Source organism: Sinohyriopsis cumingii, chromosome 12 (assembly GCF_028554795.1).
Source record: "Sinohyriopsis cumingii isolate HCF-2022 chromosome 12, ASM2855479v2, whole genome shotgun sequence".
NCBI classification, from domain to species: Eukaryota; Metazoa; Mollusca; class Bivalvia; order Unionida; family Unionidae; genus Sinohyriopsis; species Sinohyriopsis cumingii.
In genome coordinates this window covers 8,642,442-8,659,736 of record NC_142972.1, presented here as the reverse complement: position 1 = coordinate 8,659,736, position 17,295 = coordinate 8,642,442, and the positions used below count along the sequence as shown (strand labels likewise).

Sequence of the window (17,295 nt, the reverse complement as noted above, 5' to 3'; positions counted from 1 at the left end):
GGAACAAATTCTTGCGAGGTAAGAAAATCCACAAAATCCCAATGTACCTCTTCTGAAAGTAAGTCCGGGTTCCCTTGGGCAGTCTCCCCTGCTGGTGCACCCCAATGGATCGTTTTCTGAGTTTCCGTCATGTTGAATCACTGTCGCATAGATTGACTGCACACAAGCGCTAGCGAATCTATATAGACCAACTGACGTCACAGACTACTCTCTTCGGATTGGATGAGGGCTGACTGAATTTTGTAACGCGTGTTTGGATTGGTGAATGAACTCAATCCGTTTCAATCCTGCCTCTACCTATAAATAAGCGCAGTTCAGTGCATTGATTCACCTGTTCTCGTCGCTTCAAGATGTGGACCGATGTGCAATCTTCTACGCTTGTGTCTTCCATGATGTTCCGGACGGACATACCCATGTATGTCCGATCCAAGTGGGCCGTTGTCCACAGGACAAACACCAGCCTGTGGATACGTAGGATCTACGTAGAAAGACAAGGATGCCTGAAAAGAGTGCTGATTTACGGACCAACAGTGAGACGTAGCCTAAGGACAAGAAGAAGACCAATGCGGTACCATTTATGTTAATGAATACATTAACATAAACCCAAAGGCCCTTTTCAGGGCCAGCCATATTTCTCGAAAAGAGATAGCCTTTCCATTGCCTACCCCTTTTTTTAAATTTAAATTTAAATTTAAATTTAAATTTAAAAAAACTTTAAAAAAAAAAAAAAAATCCCAAAAGCCCAAACTCTATTCCCCATGTTAATTTCCCTTGTCCCTAGACAGACCCAAACTCTATGTTAAATTCCCATTGTCCCTAAAGTGGCCCAGCGTTTTTCTCCATGTTAAATTTCCATTGTACGTATATTGACCCACGATTTTTCTCCATGTTAAATCCCCTTGTACGTATATTGACCCACGATTTTTCGCCATGTTAAATTTCCATTGTACGTATATTGTCCCAGGGGTCTCCGTAATGCTAATTCCCATTGTACGTATAGTATCCCACTTAACTACTAAGATATAATGAATTTGCAAACTACAATTAGTTTAAATCATTAATGGAATAGCAGCTATAATCACTTTTTTGAAATTAATATTTAAAGAATATTGAAATAGCAACAATAATCACTTTTGAAATTATCACTGAAATAGCAACTATAGCCACTCTTTGAAAACACATTTTTTTCTCATTTATTTCGGTTCCTCTTGAACGAAATATTGCCATTGTAGAACATGTTAAGCACCAATTTTTTAGTTTAGACCTAATTTCACATCCAATCACGCGAGAGTTTTGCTGAACGAGACTTTAAAGTATCCAGCATTTTTGGGGAATATTATAAAATCAAACCAGTCTAATTTGGAACGAGGCTCAATACCAAAACAACTGTCAGCCATATTTAAAAATATATAAATAGTTTGGCTTTAATATCAACATCTCACTGCATCGTCCAGTGCTTAAAATTAATTTATACTATTTTGTATACCGTTTAATTTAGGAGATATTTAGGACGCTGAAACTTTACTTATTTTCTTTTATCTGACCGAAACATTTGTGCATTTGAGTTACTAGCCATCAACCCCTTGTGATGGCTTGTGGTGCAACGCTGAAAAGAAGTATTGAGTTTGACCCACTCCACAGCCCAGGACAAGGCACGCCTAAGCGTAGAAGATGTATGCCGATGACATTGTCCCCTTCCACCCCTCCGCCAAGATCACAGCAAAATTCGCCATTCGGTGAAATCGGTCAAAAGTTGACACCGGGTACGCTTAGGAAATATTGAATATAGTCGTGCCAAAACTGTATGACCTGACTTTGCTTTGCATGACTAGGGTGGGGGAAATCGCCGTCGTATTGCTTAAACCATCTTTTAGGTGTAGATTTTCTGGGTCGGTTGAGAACCAGATTTTGAAACGGAAGCCACATTTTCAATAAGCTCTCCAAGTTAACTGTCTATATTGACACTACAGTGTTAGTCTTTTGTTGTGATGTATATGTTGTTTAGGGTGGACGATATACTTCCCAAATAAACGGCTTTGTATAGTGATAACCTGGTCGACTGACGGTGGTACTAGAGTCAAAAGTTTCCGGGAAATAACTTGCACTTGGTAGCTTATGTTGCCATTTCGCCCAGTCCTACCACGAGTTTGTTACAAAGAAAATTAGAAGTCTGTAACAATATAACACAAGGGAAGACACAAGTCCGCACCCCTTGGTAGTTCCAACCCTCCTAGTGTATCCTAATTGCAGCTGCTAATTTCCAACATAACACCAGTCGTAATCAAGAATAGTTCAGTTTTCAAAACGGCTTGACACTATGTTCTGTTTGTGACATATTGGAGAAAATGCAACAATTGTTCGCCAGTTTTGGCATCTGGACAAGAATTGGTCTGGCAGTGTCGTTTGCATTTGGATAGTCTTTGATGTCACCACTGATGTCAACCGGAACATGAAATCACGGACACTTGATTCGGGCTTTGATTTGTTCAAGAAAAAACCGTTTGAGTATAGTCCACCTAAAGCAATTAGACTTTAATTTTTGTCAAAGTTTGGATATCTACTGCCAAGTGCATGAAATATTCTAGAAAATGTGGACTTTATTGCACTGTCATTTGACTAGAGAACATGCAACACAAAGCCATTTATTTTGGAAGTAAAACATTGAAGCAAACAACAAATATCACTCGGTGTGTGATTGAGTGTTCTCAGGGACCAAATAGTAATGTTGTTCATATCTGGAACCAGATTTGAGAACATTATCATGGCTTGAAATTAAATTTGTCTTTACTAGCAAAATTGTTATAAATGTAATATTCTTTCTAAAAAATTCTAATCTGTCGTTCATATCTGGAACCAGAATTGAGAACATTATCAAGGCTTGAAATTAATTTTGTCATCACTAGCAAAATTGTTATAAATGATTCTTTCTTTTATAAAAACATGCAATTTGCCTGCAGTTCAGAAGTCAGATTAAGAATATGCTGGCTTGCTAACATCTTATTCAAGTCTTGATGTATATTGATTGAATGTGCCATCGAACAACAATGATGTGTAGATACACTGCTAATCTAGACCTCCATGGTTGCTACATATGCCATGGGTTAATGGGAATTGGTGACCCTAGACTAGCAAAAATGTGTATTTCGGGTATGTTGTATTGTTAGTTTTACTAGAAGATAAAACGTACCTTATTTCTTTGGTGGGGGGAGATATGGGCAAGAAATTTAAAGCCTCAGCACCAAAATGTAACTAAAGTGTCTTGTTATTTCAGATATTTAAGAACTCAAATGTCTTGCACAGTGATTCCCACGTGGTGTGGTGGATACTTTCATAATGTATCAGCTGGACATAAACAAATTGTCTGTATGCATAGGGACAACTGAAATTTGTATTTGGACAGGAAAATGGGGCTTGGGTAAGTGGTTAAAGAGATCAGGCTGACCATACAAATATTCACTTTACAGATTTTTACATGTGCAAACTATAAAATATATTTATAAAATGGCAGCGTTTGCAAAACAGTGACTTGGATGATACTTGGGTTGCATATGGAATCATTCTTGCACTTCACAATTTCTTTAAATGTGGCAAGTGAATTTTGTCACCGACTTTATCAAGTAGATAAGTAATTTTACACCAAGTTCTGTCAGTGTTTCCATTTACCCTCATTTGTGCATTAGAGACCACCAGGTGTTTGAAACCCCTTCCCCCTTCTGACACCAAGGTGGGTTTTTTTACTTAATCTAAACCCCAATTCTGACACCAAGGTGATTTTTTACTCTCAGTCTTGCACCTCTGGGGACACTGTACTGTGTATATCCAACAAAAGAATTTTAAAATTCTTTTCAAGTAGGGATTTAAAATTTGAACATAAATACTTGTATTATTTATCAGATCCTTGTAGATTTTGTTAAATATTTTATACTTTCAGAGGTAATCGCAGCGAATTTGACAATGGAATTGAGGCGAATACAGAAAAGGAAACAACTTGTCTATCCCAACAGCCCGAGTCCTCCACCATTGCTCCAGTCATGTTCACAGGAAAGTCTTTCACCAATGTTAGGAGAGAGCAGTACACAGATCACTGGACACAGCTCTGCCTCGCATTCCAGTACAGACTTGTTCTACAATGCTTTATCACCTACTAAAAGGGATATACCTCTGTTCACTTTCAAACAAGTTAGCCTGATCTGTGAAAGAATGCTTAAAGACAGAGAAACACAGATTCGTGAGGAATATGATTCAGTGTTGACCAGCAAATTGGCAGGTATGTCTGACAACTGGGTGATTCAGGGTTCCAGCACTGCTGGAAAAGGTTAGGAGAAAGATTGTTTGTTCCCATTGGTAAAAGCCCATAAATTTTTGCAAATATTGCTGAAAGTCAGGGAAAACGTCACAATTTTCCACTGCAACCTAATGACAGAAATAGATATATACTTGTTATAGTTGCATTCATCACAAGTTAAATTGATAGTTTTGCTGAATGCTTTATGGATCTTTAGGTGCAAGCCATAATACTGATTGTCATAGTCAGTCAAAGCACTTGATCAAGTGTACCGGTTATTGCTTTGTCTGCTCCTTACCTTTATGTGTGATAGAGGAAAGACCAAACTATCACACTGTACCAGAATGTGTGTGGCATGTAATTTTGGTAAATATTAGAGAAGTGTAATAAAGCTTATCTTCCCATCTTGATATTCGGGGAGTGGGGGGGCTGATCTTCCAAGTCAAATACACATGAAATTCTCAAAGGACGCGCTGTTTCTAAATATTCATGCTCATGCACATCATTTTTCTCCAAGGTGCTCCCGCTTTGAATTGGTCAACCATGGCCAACCTCCAGAATAGCTAAAAGCTAGACTGGGGGTAAACAGACATGAAGCCAGTGTGACTAATCAACGGTTAATCCTTATCATTGCAATTAGCTTGTGAAAAGGGCTGCTTTTCTAAAGGTTACTCTGATGTACTTCAAAGAAACCATGTTCTGTTGAATGGCATGCAGTTGATTGCCAAATAAACGATACCCTATTATGTTGTAATGGAGTTTAAGTTATCATGAAAGTAATCAAAGTTTTCTCTTAATTTGATTTGGACAGTATTGTCAAATCAGCTGTATGCCACAAAAATAATTGCACTTTATGTACGCTTGAAGAGAGACTGCTTCGGTGGCCTAGTGGTTAGAGTGCCTACCCTGGAAGCGGGATGTCTTGGGTTCGAACCAGACCGAGTATACCAAAGACTTCTAAAAATGGTACAAGCAGCTGACTCGCTAGGTACTCAGCACTAAGAGATTAGTGTTGGGACTAGTTGGCCTGGTGTCAGGATAATGTGACTGGGTGAGACATCATGGTACATCATGTCTTTGGCATGATGCCCCAGTGCTAGACATCACTTTAAACTGCCACACTACAGACATTGAAACAATATGACTGGAAAATTGTTAAAGCTGCATTAAAAATCTAAATCACACACACTTGAAGAGTGCAGAATAGTACATTATTTCGTAAAAATTTGTTTGCAAAGTCTGTTTTCATTTATTAGTTGGGCAACAGTTGTGATGCAGATGACACTAATGCCAAGAAAAGGGGAAAAAAGAAAAAATAAATGTTATAATTGAAAGTGGTATTTGAGTATCGGTACCAGAAGCTTGTTCAGTCTCAAGTTACTTGTATTTTGGTACCGTATTCATACCAAGATTATTTTATTTTCTATAGAACCCATGTTATATTCCTTAAGTCAACTCTTAAGGCATTTAATACTATTTACAAAGTAACATATTTATTTTGAATCAGTTTTTTGCACATATACTGCTTGGTGTATTTCATTAATGATTTTAATTCACACAGAGATTGTGTATGTATGTATGTATGTATGTATGTGTGTGTGTGTGTGTGTGTGTATATATATATATATATATATATATATATATATATATATACATTAGTGTAATGCCAGGTATTTTGTGGGAATAGAGAAGAATTTTTACTTACAAAGAAAACCAAACTTTATTCTGAGTGATCATTCTTGAGATGTTAAGAAATTGCTGAAAATTTTATTGTTGTGGCTTATGATTTAGTGGTTTTTAAGAGTAAAAAACAAAAATAATTTACATGTATAATCTTTAAACTCTACATTCTCAGAGGTCTTCGAAATGCTTAATTACATGTATTTGGACACAAATTTTTGATCTTGGACACAGAAAATCACCCATGCAGGAGTCCTCCGTATGCATGCAAATAGCTGGGCGGCAAATTCAAAGACTTTTAGTCCTACTTGAACCACCAGCCGAGTGGGAGAATGTTTTGATTAATTGGTCATTTTAGGTGTGCTAATATTTACAATGACAGAATTCAGTGGTTAAAAGACCCCAAGATGTGCCTGCTGTATTTATAAGAGTACATCAAAAGAACATGAAGAAGTTCAAAGACAGAGGCAGAAAGACCCCGAGATGTACATGAGGTTATTATAAGAGTACATCAGAACTTTTGCTTCCATTATTGTGTTCATTTCTGATTGTAGCCAAATAAATAGTGCATGTGACCTAGAAATCAAGACTTGGACCAAACATGGTTCGCAAATTAGCATAAGTACTTGGGGGTTAAACCGCTAACTGACAAAGATTTTAATTACATTCAGAAGAGTGCTAAAGTTGCTTGAGCTGATAGTTTGGATTGTATAATAGCCAAGTGTAAGAAAGTGTGTGATGCCTGTCTTAGTGTTTGGAATAAGACCATTCCTTGGATTGACAATATTCAGTCTCACCCTGAAGGGCAAACAAGAGTTACACCACTGTCTGGCTATTCTGTGCTTCTGAGGTCACCATTCTTGGTGCAAAATGCATACCGAATTCAACCGATTGACAAAAATAAAATTCTGCAATGCTTACCAATTGAAAACCTATTGTCACCAGATTATTCCGTTTAAAATAATACTAATTTTGGACAAACTGGATACCACCCCTATGTTTTCATGACTTGCAATATGGCAGCCTTTTCTGTGCATGGCTTTGAAAAGATGTAATGTTTATGCATCAAGCTATGGAAATGAAATACATTACTTTGGACTCTTTCTGTCCGCATTTCAGCCAATGATATAGGTCATGTTTATAGCTGGTTTTACAGAATTCAGCATAACAATGCCACTAAAAGGCAAGAGCTATTAAGCAAACTAAACCGATCTTGTAAAAAAAAAATATAGCTAAATTTCATTATTTTATAAAACAAAATAAGCTATTATGTTGAAGAGAAACAACAATGAATATGGTATGTGTTTACAGTGTCTGGTTTATTTAAGAAAAAATTTTACTAAAGAATTTAGAAACGGACTATATGCCTGGGATTTTCCTGAGAATCCATCAGATGCAAGTTGACAAATTGGATAGCAGACGATAAACTAGGTGTGGGACAACTTCTTCCAAAATTAGAAACTTGGATTAAGATACAGCATTGTTCTAAGGAAAACATTCTATCATTTAATTAATGTATTTATTTGCATGATTCTAAACGATGAATATTAAATAGGTTTTTCTGGGTTACAAGCTCAAAAAGTCATGGATTGTGTCTTCATGTTCACATTTAGAAATCGCACTTGTATACTCATTTAGAATAGAAATGTGGATTATTTTTCTACACTTTATGAATATCACTTTTCATAATTAAAGGACGATCATTCTTTCTTGATACAAATTGGATTTTCAACCAAAACAACACGTGATCCAATGTTTACAGAAATGAAGTATCGTTGTGCAGAATTACCAGACGCACGGAATAGGCTGACATGGTTGTACATGTCAGTGTTATAAAGAATGTGGAAATTAAACTCATTGGCAACCAACAGTTCTTCTAATCCACAAAGTTCAACATTTCCTGGCAGGAGACTGCAACTTTTGCTGGTGGTACTTTTATTTTTACCAGCATGGGAGTCCTGGACTCCAAGTTTTAAAATCCTAATGAGACATCTGATTATGTTTACTGAAAAATATTTTATCTATAGTGTGATTATTATGTGCTTGTTTGTGTTGGAAAGAAAGTGTTAAGCATTATCATCGGTAGTAACTTTAAACAACCCCAGTTCACCATCTAGGTTTATCAACAGATATGTATCCGCTGGTTCCAGTGAAATGGAATTTAAATTATACCCATTTCTGAAGCATGGAAATTCCAAGCTTGGTGTTTTTATGATGTGTTGATTCGGACCATAGCATTAGTCTTGACTATCCCTTATAGGCCTCCAGGTAATTAGTCTTGACTATCCCATATAGGCCTCCAGGTAATTAGTCTTGACTATCCCTGATTGGCCTCCAGGTAATTAGTCTTGATTATCCCTTATAGGCCTCCATGTAATTAGTCTTGACTATCCCTGATTGGCCTCCAGGTAATTAGTCTTGATTATCCCTTATAGGCCTCCAGGTAATTAGTCTTGACTATCCCATATAGGCCTCCAGGTAATCAGTCTTGACTATCCCTGATTGGCCTCCAGGTAATTAGTCTTGATTATCCCTTATAGGCCTCCAGGTAATTAGTCTTGACTATCCCTTACATGTCTCCAGGTAATTACTCTTGACTATCCCATGTAGGCCTCCAGGTAATTAGTCTTGACTGCCCCTTATATGCCTCCAGGTAATTAGTCTTGACTGCCCCTTATATGCCTCCAGGTAATTAGTCTTGACTATCCCTGATTGGCCTTAAGGTAATTAGTCTTGATTATCCCTTATAGGCCTCCAGGTAATTAGGCTTGACTATCCCATATAGGCCTCCAGGTAATTAGTCTTGACTATCCCATATAGACCTCCAGGTAATTAGTTTTGACTATCCTTTATAGGCCTCCAGGTAATTAGACTTGACTATCCTTTATAGGCCTCCAGGTAGTTAGTCTTGACTATCCCTGATTGGCCTCCAGGTAATTAGGCTTAACTATCCCTGATTGGCCTCCAGGTAATTAGGCTTAACTATCCCTGATTGGCCTCCAGGTAATTAGTCTTGACTATCCCTTGTAGGCCTCCAGGTAATTAGTCTTGACTATCCCTTATAGGCTTCCAGGTAATTAGTCTTAATTATCCCTTATAGGCCTCCAGGTATTTAGTCTTAACTATCCCATATAGGCCTCCATGTAATTAGTCTTAATTATCCCTTATAGGCCTCCAGGTATTTAGTCTTAACTATCCCATATAGGCCTCCAGGTAATTAGTCTTGACTATCCCTTATAGGCCTCCAGGTAATTAGTCTTGTCTACCCCTTATAGGCCTCCAGGTAATTTGTCTTGACTATCCCTTATTGGCCTCCAGGTAGTTAGTCTTGACTACCCCAGATTGGTCTCCATGTAATTAGTCTTGACTACCCCTTATTGGACACCGCTCCGATGGCCTAGTGGTTAGAGCATCTGCCTCAGATGTGGGAGGTCATGGGTTTGATCTCCAGCCGAGTCACACCAAAGACTTATAAAAATGGTACTAACAGCTGCCTCGCTTGGCACTCAGCATTAAGAGGTTAGTGTTAGGACTGGTCGGCCAGGTGTCAGGGTAATGTGACTGGGTTGAACATCATGCTACATGTCTGGCATGATGCCCCAGTGCTAGACATCTAATACTGTCCAAAAAGGTGTAAAGAGTTATTTAAACAAATGTCATACAGTAAGTATGTTTGGAAGAGAGCATGCTTAATAGGAAATTAATCAGGGGTACTCAAAGACTAATTACCTGGAGGCCAATAAGGGGTAGTGTGTGTGAGTGTGATTATGATTTTTAGCGTTGCTTTAAAAAAATCAGTCATATCACTATATGGTGTTAAATATGATTGATTAACCCTTGATCAAATATCAGCATTTGTTTGAGTGCCTGTCATACTATAACACTGGACAACAAATTTTTACAAAAGTCATGTTACTGAAATAAAATTAGTCAATTCTTATCAATTTTTATGTGCTGAACACGAATATGACAGTCAAATTGCAAAATTGGCTCTAGTTTTTTTGTAATCTGCAAGAAATTAATGTTTACATAACGAAATGCATTCCAATAGTAAAAGGTCAACTGTAATAGCCTACCTATAAAAAATCAAGTCATTGACTACATCTTAGATTTCTTCGCCTGTCTCTTGTACAGCTGTTCGGGAGCATCTCTGAGGAGTGTCCAGCAGTAGTCAGCCAGCATTGTAGTGGACCATTTTCCCTGGTATCTTTGTTCCATTGTTGCGATATCTTGATGAAAACGTTCGCCGTGTTCATCACTAACAATATCACAGTTGCTAGGAAAGAAATCCAAATGGGAATGAAGGAAGTGAATCTTTAGAGACATATTGCAGCCAAGTTTCTTATACTTCATCAACATGTCTTCTACTAGTTCCTTATAGTTTTCTGCCCTAACATTTCCGAGGAAGTTTGTAGAAACTAGGCGAAAAGCATTCCATGCTTGTTTCGCGTCACCTTCCAGCAAGTTGTTGAACCGGTCATCTTTGAAAAGCTCTCGAATCTGAGGACCCACAAAAACTCCCTCTTTAATCTTTGCTTCGCTGAGTCGAGGGAATTTTTCATGCAGGTATCGGAATGCTGGCAAAGTCCGGTCAATGGCTTTCACGAAGTTCTTCATCAAACCTAGTTTGATGTGAAGGGGTGGTAGCAAGATTTTCTGAGCCTCAACCAGAGCTGGGTGTTGGATATTCTTCTCTCCAATGGCTACATTCTGCCTGTGAGTCCATTCCTTCCTCATGTAGTGCATTTCCCTTGCTCGGCTATCCCACTCGCATAAGAAACACATGTATTTTGTATATCCTTGCTGCAGTCCCATTAAAAGGGCAACTACCTTCAAATCACCACAGAGGTGCCAGCTGTACTTGTTATACTCCATGGAATTCAGTAGCTGCCTTAAGTTATCGTATGTCTCTTTCATGTGGACAGCATACGCTACTGGAATAGATGGAAGAATGTTTCCATTGTGCAAAAGCACAGCCTTGAGACTCAGTTTCGAAGAGTCCACAAATAGTCTCCATTCTTGTGGGTCATGAGTGATTTTTAAAGCATTCATGAGGCCCTCAATATCGGAACAGAATATCAGATTACTTTCCTTTCTGAAGAAAGGCTCCAATTGCTGGTGGCGCTTTCGATATGCAGTAATTGTGACATCTTCTTCTAGAAGATTCCATTGTTGGAGTCTTGATCCTAGCAATTCTGCCTTGTTCTTTGATAAGTCCAAATCACGAATCAGGTCATTTAGTTCTTCCTGTGTTATTCTGTGTGGGGTTGATGATGCACCACAGTGAAAATCTGGATCACTGCATGCTGATGGACCAGGAGAAGAACAGGTCGACTCACCTTTGTCTTCGTCAGATGAATCAAGAGAATATTCTGCTGGAGGTTCTGGAATAGGAAGTCCCTCACCATGTGGAACTGGCCTCAATGCAGACGGAATGTTTGGGTAGACTATTCTCGACTTCTTTCGCTTCGTTATTCCGCCGGAAAGAGGAGGAACCAAGCAGAAGTAACAGTCATTTAGGTGGTTGCTTGGCTCTCTCCACACCACTGGGACTGCAAACGGCATTGATGACCTTTTGCAATTCAACCACTGTGAAAGCTGTGTTGTACATGTAGCACAGCATATATGCGGAGCCCAAGGCTTGTCTTGGTCACCAACCTTGCATCCGAAGTAAAGATGATATGCCTTCTTCACTTGAGAATTGATACTTTTCTTCTGGTTGGCAAATGTCACTTCCCCACAAATATAGCAAAAATTGTCCGCGGTATTAACACACTTTCGAGGCATTACTGTTCTTTATTGTACGTAAATGGATAAAATAATAAGTTTTATGTAACAGTAGCTTGAACTGTCTCGCACAACGTCTAAAATATTTTAAATGCTGAACCTATCTGATTGGGCTTTATATAGTACACTGCTTACGTCAGCTTCAGCAGCCGCCTGGCATTAGTATAATAGGCCTACACATGTATAGTACACTGCTGACGTCAACTTACTTCAGCAGCCGCATGGCATTAGTATTGCATTGCATCAGAAAATGATGCAATCAACTGTGGATGATGTGAGCATGATGGTATTATGCAATGTTACATCATTATTCCGGATGTTGCTGCAGTCCTACTGGAGAAATTTACACAGTGAAACATAGAAAATGAGGTATATGAATATCTTCAAAACGAGAGCCAATACAAATTTTTCACAGTTATATTCGTGTTCGGCACACCAAAATACTACAGATTAGGGCCTTTTCAAGTCAGTAATGATTTCACTGTTGACCAGTGTAATCAGTTGAAAAAACTGGAAAATGTACAGCTCATGAAGTCATTTCTGTAAGTGAACAAACTTTAATTGGGTTGTTTTGTTTTTTGTCCGGTTTGGTGAAATGCTTTATAGTTTTTATTTCAATTTATATATTGTTTGTTAAGAATTTGCCAGACATTATGATCAGTTCATTTATTTCATACTTTGGAATTACTTCAGATTGAATAACAAGATGGAATAATTGTTATATCAAATGTGTCTGTAAACTATTAAATAACATTGGCTCACTGAAAAATATTTTCTTGTCTGTGTCAGTCTCAGAAATGACATGCATTTCATACATAATTAGACAGAGAAACACTTCTTTAGAAATAAGTGATGTCCATGTCTGTTTCAATGCGTCTGTATATTTCTTACATAGCGCTTTAAAGTATTTCTCATTACACAAGTTGGCTTCAACAATCACAGCTACAGTGATTTTGTAGATATTACAGAACTCCCACCCATATGAAAATGTACTCTGCACAGTGTACTATTTTTTTTAAAACTGTTATCCCTTAATCCTTCCATCACTAATATTTAAAGAAAATGGACCAAATACAACACTCATGAGCTAGTCTGATGTTCCCCCACTCGTTCTTCTATCAGCATTTGATTCTACCATTGCTTTAGGAAAATCTTTGCAGTTTGTTCTTATTGTTCCACACAGGTATGTTCTCTATTGGTGAAGGTAATCAACCATGTCGGGGCTTGTGTTGAAATTGTCAATGTATATCTCGTAGCCTTTCATTTTAGTTCTTTTGGTAAGAGTAGTTGTCACCGTAGATGACAGGCCAAAGTTTCCTTTCACAACTTCTCCATTTTTTGCAACATAAACATCAAATTATAACAAGATAACATGCAGCGTCTTCTAGAACCCATTACTTTATTACAAACTTGACAGCATATCTGTTGTGTCAAACTGTCTCCCATTTAAAGGCACCATCTGTTTCGTCAACCATAACTTGTTTTTTGAGGGACATGTTCAGAAATGGGAAATGGCAGCTATGGTTGGTCACGTGGCCTCACTGACATGACGGCAAATGAGTTCTCTCAAGATTTTAAAGCACATAAAAAATTCTTCTGTGAAAATTAATTACACAGCTACAACAATCGGACTTTACTCTTAAATTTGTCCACACAAAATAGATGTGTCCCAAAATTGTAAAATGGTTCAAATTGCTGTTAAACGTAACATACACTACATTGCTTGTTAAGCAACTGTTAGTTCACAGGATTTCATTCAGTACTTAACGAAGTTTTCACGATTAGAATCACAACTATGAAAGATTAAATAACTAAGGTAAAGACTCTGATATTGATGTAGGCAGCAATTAGTTTTTATAAATTATCAAATTCAGATGACTTAGTGATGTAGACGCAGACGAAAAACATGTAAAGATTTTAAAGCACATTTAAAAAAAATTATTTCATGAAAAATAATTACACAGCTATAACAATCGGACTTTACTCTTAAATTTTTCCACATATAATAGATGTGTACCAAAAATGTAAAATGGTTAAAATTGCTGTTAAACGTAACATACACTACATTGCTTAACAGTTCACAGGCAGGCCTATGCGTATGCAGTCGGCTAGGTAACAGGTGTTATATTTATAGTGCACTGCACTTTGTCACTATGCTCTATGAGGTAAAGGGTTGTCGTTATGGGGTTTAACACCATTTTTCCGCACAAGACAGGCTATTCATGGCAGCCAGCATAAATGGCGGAGGAAGAACCCTGGAGAACACCAGAAAGTTGTAGGGTTTAACACTATTTTTCATCACACGATAGGCTATACATTGCGGCCAGTATTAATGGTGGAGGAAGAACCCGGGAAAACCCCAGAAAGAACCACCAACCCACGAGAAGCTACCGGCAAGCTTTCTCACATACCCATATTGGGCGAGTCCGAGACTCGAACACATCCAGACAAGGGTGAGATGGCAATGATCCATAACGGTGAGCGTTTTAGGCCAGTCGGGGCCCCTGTTTAAGGGTAGAATGTTTTCAGATCAGCCAAGACCTGATTTCAATATACATTTCCACTTTCCAGATCTTAAGGTTTATGTTTTGTGTATATTGTAATAATTCCTTTAGTTCCATTGATCACAGTAATAACAATAGCATTCATCAGAACTTTACGGCTCCAATTTTGGACCACATGGTCTCCCAGCAATGAGGGTTTCACAGCGACTTTGGCAGGACTGTTTGAAACAAAAGATATTTGCAATCATTAACATTGTTTAGCACCTAATCCCTAATTGTTGAGAACTTTAAGAACCAAGATTACAAACAGTGTAGTAAACGTGGTGCTGATCTGACTGCCAGTATACTGGACATCTTAACACTCGTGTCATCTTTTCTCATGGATAGATGGTCATATCAACATCAGTTTAACAGCAAGAGACTTTTGTATGATGTCTAGTTCTTAAACCAAAATAGTGATGATATCTCATCATATATTCTATGTTGCTAATTGTACAGTACTGCATTTTAATAATGGTCTTGTCAAGTTTAATTTCTCTTTGTGTGAATCCACAAAAACTCCATGATCTTAACAATTGTGTCTGGTCTGGTCATAATCATCTAGGAGAATAACTCAACAGCTATTTGTGACCATCACTTCATTACTGGGCCCTTTAAACATCAGCATTTATAGATAATTTATTAACCTTAGTGATAGATGTTGTAGTGTACTTTATCCAACACATCTTTCAGTTACGTGTGTGTGTGTGTTGTGGATTTTTAACGTAGCTTTAACAATATTTTGGTCATATCACTATCATGTCTGCAGTGTGACTATTTATAGTGATGTCTAGCACTAGGGCATCATGCCGCAGACATCATGTCCCACTCAGTAACATTATCCTGACACCAGGCTGATCAGTCCTAACATTAACCTCTTGATGCTGAGCGCCAAGTGAGGCAGCTGCTAGTACCATTTTTATAAGTCTTTGGTATGAGTGGGTGCTGGTGGTTGAACCCATGACGGTGCTGGTGGTTGAACTCATGACCTCCCACATCAGATGAAGACACTCTAACCACTTGGCCACTGGAGCGGTCTGTCAATCATGAAAACATGATAAAATGATATATTTTTCAGCATTCAGTTTTATGAAGCTTGCTTAATTCTTGCAAAAGCCAATGCTTTGAATTTATGATTGAGAACAGCAAGATTTTCTATTTATTTGGCTTAGATTGTCCAAGTTCCACAAGGTATAGACAAAACAGTTGTGCTTTCGTTGAAGTGGTAGTTTGAACACTTAAGACACATTGGCACCATATATCAAAAATATGATTGCTTGTGTTCAAGTTCAAAGTAAGTTGAAAGAAAGTTAAAGAATGGCAAATAGTTCATAAAATGTATGAAGATGAAAGGAGTACATGTGTGTGTAATCGATCTTGAGCATATGATTTTGATTCTTTTAATGAAAAAATAACGTGTGATAATATAATGCACCTCTTTTGTGAATCAACTATGTATAGGTATGTCTGCTACAACTTCTTGTCCAAATCACTGGTGTAGAATATACATATGGACCAAACCCACGTCCATAACCAATGCAACATAATAAAATAAATCAGTTGTGGCAGGCTTCCATTTTCTTGTGGCTGTTGCCAATCAAGTTTGCCCCATTTGCTGTGCATTGATAATCAGATGCAAGAAATCCTCATTAAAAGTAGCTTTAAGAGGTCTATATGGATAATGATCTCATTTTAATTTTGAAATAATGTGGAACAAGCAGTTGGCCAGCACACCATCAATTTTGGTATATCCAGCATGTACATTGTATTGCTATCCAACATTGTTTTAGGCTCAAAATCACCCACTTGCATTTCCAGTAATACTTTCCTAGCTTTAATAATCTTCAGTACTTCAGAACTTTCAAATCATGGTTGTACTTCTTGAGTTTTCAAGGTGTGGCCTATTATAAACATGCATTGGTAAAATTTCTTTTATAAAATGTTAAAACTATGATCGAATGCTTGTTCAGGGTCAAATGTATCAATCAGAATTTAGTTTCACAAGCATTCATGTCAAACCAAAATACAGAGATGTGTAAATAGTTGCTTACCTGAAGAAAAAAAAGACATAGCACAACATGCAGTCTCTACAAGCTGTGTGACCTATGTTGTGACAAGCACTTCAAGGATTAATTTTCTTTTTAAAACAACATATTTAGCAATCAAAAATGTAAGGTACTGTTGCAGACTAAATATGGGCATCATCACAGTCATCTTCAAAATCTCGTTATTACTATTAGTCTTTTGTAGATGGCCACATGATATATATTTTCCACTATAAGACTTCTTATGTTGTCTGAAAATGGTGCTGATGGTACATCCAGTTTAGCTGCCACAGTGACCATCATAACAATCTTTTTACTGTTAAGAAGACCAGGGATGGTTTATAAATTCAGCTCTTAAAATAAGAACCAAGCTTGTATTGTATTGCTGAAGATTCTCATCTGCCAGTATCATACAATTGCCCTTAGAGGAACTCTTTAACTTAGGGGCCATAGACTAAGAGATTATGTGATGGCTAGTAGCACAAGTCTGTTATCTCTACTCATCCTAAACTACTTAGAGGGTTGCCAGGAAACTTTACACACATTCATCACTAGATCTAAATGAAAATGTTGCAACTCAGGGTTCATAGCTATCCTTGAAAATGCTTGAATTGCAATGGAACCTGGAAAACATTGAAAAAGGCTTTAATTTTAATATAATCATTGAATTTTAATATAATCATTGAAAACCTTGAAAATGAAAACTGATGAATAACATATATTGCAATCTCAAATGAGAATTGTGATTTTTGGTAACATTTGGTTTTGTCTGGACGCAGTTTTTCGCCTCTATGCGTGCTCGGATGCAAAGATGGCAAGTGAGACAAAATTTCAAGCATTGTGGCCCAAAAATGAAAATTTAAAGAATGGCTATAGAAAACGTCATTTATTCTGCTCATTGCAAATTATGTCTTGAGCCATTTACATGTATAATGTTTGCATAAATCCTCATTTG

General features: G+C 37.5%; 1 protein-coding gene across 2 annotated transcripts in view; it reads left to right on the top strand.

Annotated features, from left to right (window-relative positions):
* Positions 1–1,352: 1,352 nt before the first annotated feature.
* The window catches only part of LOC149785979 (akirin-2-like), a 28,309-nt gene continuing 12,366 nt past the window's right edge, over positions 1,353–17,295 (top strand). For both annotated transcript variants that reach the window (XR_016424851.1, XM_089976240.1), the window contains exons 1-2: positions 1,353–1,763; positions 3,932–4,267. Coding sequence is in view for 1 of the 2 variants with exons in the window: in XM_089976240.1 (XP_089832366.1) it covers positions 1,589–1,763; positions 3,932–4,267 (511 nt within the window). In the remaining variant the exon portion in view is untranslated. The remainder of the gene's footprint in view (positions 1,764–3,931; positions 4,268–17,295) is intronic.